At 34.2% G+C, this 8,488-nt stretch overlaps 1 protein-coding gene across 1 annotated transcript; it reads left to right on the forward strand.

Annotated features, from left to right (window-relative positions):
* Window positions 1-2,526: 2,526 nt before the first annotated feature.
* LOC134265637 (DBH-like monooxygenase protein 2 homolog) lies at window positions 2,527-7,504 on the forward strand (the record flags this gene model as incomplete). The annotated part of the gene is made up of 3 exons (XM_062747865.1): window positions 2,527-2,773; window positions 3,530-3,626; window positions 6,294-7,504. Coding segments are annotated over 3 exons (954 nt in total), but the record flags the coding sequence as incomplete, so codon positions are not given.
* Window positions 7,505-8,488: the final 984 nt, after the last annotated feature.

Consider the following 8,488-nt stretch of genomic DNA (forward strand, 5'->3'; position numbering starts at 1 on the left):
GACCAATGACCGGGTAAGTAAATTTACGAGCTCTATTTTTATTGAAAAAGCAGCTGTCAATGATTTCAAAAAGCCTGGACTTTAATTTATCGTGGGGAATGGTTGTATACAAAGTTGAAAAGTCGTAAGTTTTTAAGCTGTTGATTTTGGTAAAATCTTGTGATTTCAAATTGTCCAAAAGCTCTTTGGAATTTTTGAGTATCCACCTCTGATTCACACCATTTCTTGAATATATTGTTGCACAGTACTCTTGAAGTTTTTCCTTCACTACTGTCAATATCTTAGTGAGGAGTAAAGAAAGAGGCTTGGTTGAACATTTACTGGAATCCGCAATGTATCTTTGTTTGTATGGATTCTTATGAAGTTTCGGAATCCAATATATATATATATATATATATATATATATATATATATATATATATATATATATATATAAAGCACGTTTTACAACAACTTTTAAACTAACATAACTGCCCTAAGTGAAGAAATATCAATATAGAAAGCACAAAGAAATTCACTCTTACATGGATACCCACTTCCGTCCCTGCCCGGGGTTGAACTCTCGACCTTCGGAATCTGTCTCCTAGCAGTGCAGGAACAGCGCGCTAGACCGCTCGGCTATCTAGGCAAGTCAAAAAACTTGCTTTCGATGCCGATGGAATTCTCGCGGCGCTTATTTTTCGTTTTTACTCCATTTAACGTAGATTATGACTACAGACATTATTTAGTGTATTTTTTGTAACTTAATAAATTTAGACCTGCTCTGCGACCCGATTTTTGCATTATTAAAATTTTGATAAGTTTTGAATATATCGTGATATTTAAAAAAGAATTAAAACAAATCTCTTGAATTTATTATAAAAATATATCTACCAAATTTGGATAACATATGACGTCAAATAAAAAAAGACATGACAGAAGTCCACGAACTTTTCGAACAACCCTCGTATAATGAGCCTAACAAACGAAGACAATGTAGTTACCAGCTTTGTCAGCAAGGACCAGTATGTACTGATCATGTAATCTAATTCTTTTTTTCACTTCTTGATTATTGAATACAGAAGGATATATAGTTTTCATATTGCCCCTCAATCTTTTAATACGCGATTTTAACATGGACTTGATACATTTAAGCCATTCTGACAAAGTGTCACCGTCTTCTTTTTCAAATCTGGCCCATCGTCTGGCATAATCTTCAACAGAATCCATAATATTAATGAAATTCCGACGCCAGTTGAAGGATCGGGGTTCCCTATATTTAGGAACTTTTAAAATAAGTGATCTAAGGTCTTCATTATTAACTATATTTATGTCACCTGTAATAATGTGTTCAGCAGGATTATAGTTATAGGGCGAAGAAGAACATGAACACGATGAAGGATTTTGTTTCAGGTACTCGATATTCAGGCCATGTAAAGTTTTTTTGTAATTGAAAAGTTTGGAAGCAATGGTCGATGTATGTTTGTAGGAAATACAAGTGGTGGTGTCTCCATATAGGCTAAGTGAAAAAAATCTTGAGAGGGACGTTAAACAACAGACATACTGATTGCTTAAAAATCATGGGTTTCTTAGGAAATAAAGGTTATCGTAATATTTAGTCGGTGCAAATCAAGTAATGATGTAATGAAGAGATTTGCACTGACATTTTGATATTTTACATAGTACATTATTTTAATGAAAACTTTGCAAGAAAATAAAGAAGGATTCACAATGACAAATTATTTTGTGAACATTTTCATGTAAAATATCAAAAAGCAAGAGCTTTTTAGGGCTTTGTTGGCCCTGAATTATATCTGAAAAATCAAAACTGCTCAGTTTAGGTTGAAAATACAGTATTTATCACTTGGACTGTTGGTGACCATGTATCTATTGAACATGACATAATTTTCCCTCTAGTCAATGCATTATGACGCCATAAATGCGTCATTTTCCCTATATTCTGTAAATTCCTTTGAAAATGGCCTAAAGTTGGAGTACAGAGAACACAACCTCTGATCCAAAATATGAAAGATCTGTTTCTGAAGATTAAAAAAAAACGTGTTTTAATTTTTAGATCGTGGGCTGTGCTCTTATTTTAATTCTTTGCTGAAGGTAGTCAAATACGTATGTTCTCAAAAACAACATTTTCTCAAAGCCTGTTTTCCAATACTCAGATTCTCAAAAAGAAATTTTATTGTAGGAAACGAAAAGTCTCTACTTTATTTTGTTATATGAAATGGGAAAGAGGATGATAGTTTATTAATTGGTATAAGGACAGGGGCATTTTATGCATAAAGTGAATCTAGCTCTTAATTTGTCTAAGTAATCCTGCCTTGAACTAGACATTAGATATGAATCATATTTTCAACTTTAAAAATAAAATTTATGAGAGAAAACACACACACGACGATGCTTAGAAAAAATAGTGACTGACACTTGGAGGAGCATGTGCTGTTACCTACTGCTGACTTTATTCATAGCAAAAAGTTGCTTAATAATTCCTTATTGAACGCTGTAGAAACACTGCATTATCACTGCTTTCCTTAGGTTCATTGGAATAACCCGGAGAAAAGGTCAGATTATATGGACGGATCTGGCATGTATATATTCCTCACAAAGTCAAGAAGAGTCCATGATGCGGGGATTCTGATGGTCGGACAGAATTACATTCAAATCCCCCCACGCTCCCCTCGAGTTGTGGTGACAGCGAACTGTTCCCGTGCCGACACTTCACAATTTATTGTAAATGGACCAGTCTACTTTACCCGTGCACTGAATCATATGCATTACCTGGGTATTCTTTTTCTTTTCTTTTCTTACATTATACAGATATTTTTTTCTATACTTTTATGTAATGCCGCTTAACCATAAAATGAAAGTCTACCATCGCAGACGGTTGTTTACATAAATTAAGTTTTTTCTCCGTTTCATATTATCATAATACTAGCAAACATTTATCTTGGAATAATGGAAACACAATGTATGTTTTTTTCTGTGGAGATGAGTGTTTCACTCCGCTATTTTGACTTGAAGGGGCTGGGTGTTTTTGGCCATTTTCAGACTATTTTGATCTCCCTTAGAAGAAGAATTCCATATAAAGATATACTTATTAGTATTTAAAAAAAAATGATCAAATTTTAAAATTAATATTCATAAAATTTTTCTTTGCCAAATAATAGTTGACAGCTTAAAATACCATATCTGAAAATTTAAGATATATCTGGTGACCTCCCAGCCTCCTTAACTTCTGACAATGAATATACTAGTACATGTATATATAACCTCGACTCGTATGCTAACAAAATATACCAAGATCAACGTTTGGCAACATACTATATAGAATTTATATACTATTTTTAATCTAATGTTTAAAGTTTTATTGATGATAAAATTCTGTCAAGATAACGAAACATTCGTAAATGTTGAGTCAAGATTATGATATGATTTATGTCATAGTCAAAACATGCATGCTTGAATTCAAATTTGATCCAAATTTATTAACAGAAATCTTTTCTTTCGTTAATATTTTGTGTAAATATATGCATTTCAGGAAGAGAAATGAAGTTGGAACATTATAGGGATGGAAAGAAATTGCGGGACCTGTCTTATGAAACCGACTACAGTTATGATAGTCCCAAAACGTTCGAGTAAGATAATCTTTTTTTATTGAATGACATCACCTATGTGTATAACAAGTCTATTCCGTTTATGGTATCATATTTTATATGTACCATAATACATTGTACAGTTTAACCAAAAGCTTTATTATACAGTATATTGTTTGACTAACGTGGTTTTAATTAGCACAATAATGATTTTCATGAGTTTTTGCATGGAAAGAAATAACGACGGTGAGTGTTGTTCTAAATAATCTTCAAGGCTTAAGTTTTTTTTCACATGTGGTGTACCTGAAAATATAATTCAAACCTTCGAATTAAGGAATGAACTGTTAGCTTGCAAATCTTACCGGATCATATTAAATGTTGAAACGTCGTCTGTTGATATTTGACATAAAACGAAATAAATCTTCGTTATATACATACATGTATATCATATGACTTCTCGGGTGACATTACTTATCCACTGGCTGTGAGTGGGATAGCTCTTTTATCAAACCCGCGACAGGACTATTCCCCGAGGGCTTGCCCTAGGGGGATAGTCCCTGTTAAGGGTTTTATAAAAGAGCTATCCCACTCACAACCAATGGATAAGCGTTTTATTATACTGATGTATATTATAATTCCTAAGTCTAAACCAAAATTGGCGGGGAAAATTGCATGAAAATCTTCCGAGGATGGATAGCAAAAACTATACCCCGGAGTATAGTTTTCTATGCGTGGAAATTTTCAGACTGTGAAAAATAGTCATTTTACCTTCTTAACTTTATATAGGAAACATTTTAACAGAAGTATTATAAATCAGAATGTTTGTCCTGAGTTGACAGGTAAGCCCCGGAGTGTAATATCACCAGATGCTTGCAACTATTAAAATTGTGAGGATGGAAAATGCCAAAAATAAATTATCATCATTGAAATACTGACTCTATTTTTATAACATTTAATGTACTTATAAAATTTTATGCTTTTTCAAAGAGACGGCTGAAGAATTGCTTAACTTGCAAATAAGATGCTTTTCGTAATTTAAATAAAAATATATGAAAAAGCTTAAAGGATGCTGTGAAAATGAGAGCAGTTTATCATTGTTTTTTTATTAAAGAAAATTATAATAATAAAATAAAGGCACATTTCAAATACTGTTTATTCACATGAATGGAGTATCCTTTTAAATTTCTTTATATTAATTCTGGTTGATACGTGATCAGCAGTGCACTGTTTTATCCAGCTTGATCTTTAAAAAACACAAGAGGTACTGTGAGCTGTGAACTCACAAAATTTGATACCCTCGTTTCCCGTATGATAATGATGGAAAAGTCCCATGTTTTGAACTACGGGAGACCCAAAAAACAAAGTGTCGGATCAAATTACACATATGGAGATAACGAACAGTAGCATTCATGAAACAAAACAAAATAGGAGCAGAGCAAACACGGATCCCCAAAACATCAGGGGTGGGATCAGGTGCCACAGAGGAGTGAACACCTGAATAAAACTGTCTGATACTTTCACGGATTCTCTATTACCTAATGCAATTGCGCAAGTTTCCTTTTTTATTTTAAAGTCATCATTTTATATGGTCGATACAATGACTTGGTCATCAAATACAATTTATTACTGAGTCTAATGCTGACAGACTTTTTTTCAAACTAATTGTTAGTCCATTATTTATACACTGAATTGACGACCTTTTTTCCGTTATTCCCCGATCATGACAAAGAGTACACGGTGGGTTTGACCGGTCAGCAGGGGGTGTTCACTCCTCTGTGGGGTCATGATTTGAACAAACTCCAATGTACACTACCTGAGGATGATTCAACATGAGTTTCATCTTTCCTGTCCCAATGGTTCTTGAGAAGATTTTTAAAGATTTTTTTCATACATATTCCTATGTAAAACTTTGATCGGCCATTGTGGCCCCACCCTACCCCCAGGGGTCATGATTTGAACAAACTTGAATTTACACTCCTTAAGGATGATTCCACATGAGTTTCATCTTTCCTAGCCCACTGGTTCTTGAATATTTTTAAGAATTCTATTAATTTTTCACAAATTCATGATTATCTCCCCTTGGAAGAGGGCGTGGCCCTTCATTTGAACAAACTTGAATCCCCTTTACCCAAGGATACTTTGTAGCAAGTTTGGTTGAAACTGGTCCAGTGGTTCTTGAGAAGAAAATGAAAATGTGAAAAGTTAACGACAACGACGACAGACAAAGGACAAATTTGATCAGAAAAGCTCACTTGAGCCTTCGGCTCAGGCAAGCTAAATAGGAGGTGCACAATTGTACTACCGGGTATGTAACAACAATTATGTGACAAATTCATTCAATTTCCTTCACTGGCATAGAGGACTTTCCCATAGCAAAACATGACACTGTCATTTTTTCTATAATCTTTGAGGGTACCCATCTTTTATCCTCCTCCTATACCACACTGACTGAATAAAATTTAATACTTTCACTTTTTCATCATTACACAATGCAACTGTACACCTCCTATTTTACTTTTTGATCTGATACTTATTTCGGATAATCCAGAGAAAAACATGGACTTTTTGACATTATAATCATATGGGAGGCGGGGGTTATAGTGAACTCAGTGCTCATAGTAACTCTAAGTTTTAATATGAGCCCGTACATAGCGTAAATTAACACCACGCGGAAAAAAGTACTTCTACAGTAATCATTTCTCATTGTAGATTTTCAACACCTGTTGAGTTCAGAGCCGGGGACGAAGTAATCACCACTTGTGTATTCAACTCCATGAACATGAACAAAACTGTGTTCAAAGGTGATGCAACTAGTGATGAAATGTGTTTCGGATTTCTCACGTACTACCCAAAGGAAAATCTCACCGTGACCTCCTGCACTCAGTGGCAAGACATAAGCCAAAATGCTCTAGAATCTTATCAAGATAAACTTATAAATGGTTGTAATATTACGGCATTCATTGATGAAAAAAATCCTGCAACGGTCACTTTTTTGAAGGCCGTCTACGAGAACTGTAAAATGCTCATGGGATGTACCTCAGAATGCCGTGCATTTTTACCAGAAGCAATGAAAAATCCATGTGTAAATGGCAGTATGGGGGCTTATTTCCGGCAAGCAGCTGTTGCACTTAGCTGGGACTCACGTTTTGCCATGTTTACAGCTCTCGACGCCTGTAACGCGGAAATTGCCCGAGAGAACTGCCAGGCTAAATGTATGGACACGTGTGAGGAACTGAAGAAAGCAACATCAGAAGCCAGTACGGCAACAAGAGCAACACTTGTTGCATCAATATTATTTACCATCCATTTTAGTTTATAAGAAAGGAAAAGTTTAATCACAGAACTAATGTCGATAACTACAAACAGCGCAGCATTATTCAATAAAGTTGATATCAAGAATATTTTTGAAAAGTGTGTTCAATAGTAAAGCTTGGATATTTGTTTAGTTTGCGTTTTTAAAAACATGTACTACATAAACGTTTACAAACTTAAAGAGCAAAGTCGGTAAATAATAGTAATCTATCCTTAATATTCAGAAATAAAAGATTCAATTACAGAGTTTGTTTCTAATCATTTCAATACTAACTTCTGAGCATTGTACAAATATTTTCGCGAAAGGCTTTGTAGATAGATTCGTAAGCCAATTACATGTACATTCATACCATAGACTTAATTCGTCGATTATCATCGGGCTTTAATTGCAAGCAACGTTTAAATTTCACTATATATGCTTGAGAACTTTGCAAAAAATGCCATCAATATGCATATGTATATTTGTATGAATTCACTCTGTAAATAAATATGCACACATGTATTTCTTTTTGTTATAAAACCATCTACTCTATCTTCCTTTCCATGTATGTTTTCAATTTTGAATTAACTGGATGGCATGTTCATGTAATAAACAAATTACAGTTTGATCTTTTTTTTTATTTTCACTCAGAAAATTAAAAATTTACAACATGTCACATCCCAACAATCAGAAATCATATTTAAACGAAGTTTATAGAAGTGGGAACGAATGACGCTAAAATATCAAACCTGTCACAAACAGTATGATACAGGATATTGGTGTCTCGGGCTTATACAGGATATTGGTGTCTCAGGCTGATACAGGATATTGGTGTCTCGGGCTGATACAGGATGTGATATGGAAAAGGGTATGTTTTATTCTCTCTAGTATATAATTTTAACATACAAAACTTGGATGGATAATAAACCCCTCCGTAGCCTCAGCATATGAGGTCACTTAACAGATTCTGACCGAATAAGTTAAACAGGTCGGAGAGAATACTCGAAATCGGGTATTATCCGTGAAATTGCGTATAATACTCGATATTAGGGTATCGTAGAATCCGCGAAATCGGGTATAGGAGGTGTAAACACCTAATAAAACTTAAAGAATGGGATGGCGCATGTTGCCGAGTTAACTTTCATCTAGATACACATGTTTTCTAAAGATATCACTAGCCAAGTAAGAATTTGGGCCTCAAGATTAATGCGCTCGGGACAACAAATACCCGTGGAGCTCAGTACATGTCATGATCTGCACACAAAAAGGCGTTCGATTTGCTCTATATTTTTCCTTATGTTGAAAGTATATGCATCTTCCTAATGTTCATTCCCAACACAAAAAGAATTGTAAAGTATCAGAATTCGGGAATCTATAATAATTCCACATCAACACGACAAACATGAACAATTTGTAAATAAATCAGATTATACGGAAACACATTTCACACACCAGATATGATGCCATGTATAAACAAGAGATTGTCTATTCTATCTAATTATGCGTCATTAATTACTTTAACATTCATCTTGTGCATAAAATCAAATTTATTTTTGAATGTATAAATAATGTAATGATAAAATTGTTTAAAATTTCGGCTAAAAGAACCCTC

Source organism: Saccostrea cucullata, unplaced genomic scaffold, assembly GCF_032062105.1.
Source record: "Saccostrea cucullata isolate Sc308-1 unplaced genomic scaffold, CSIRO_AGI_Scuc_v1 ctg15152, whole genome shotgun sequence".
Lineage (NCBI taxonomy): Eukaryota > Metazoa > Mollusca > Bivalvia > Ostreida > Ostreidae > Saccostrea > Saccostrea cuccullata.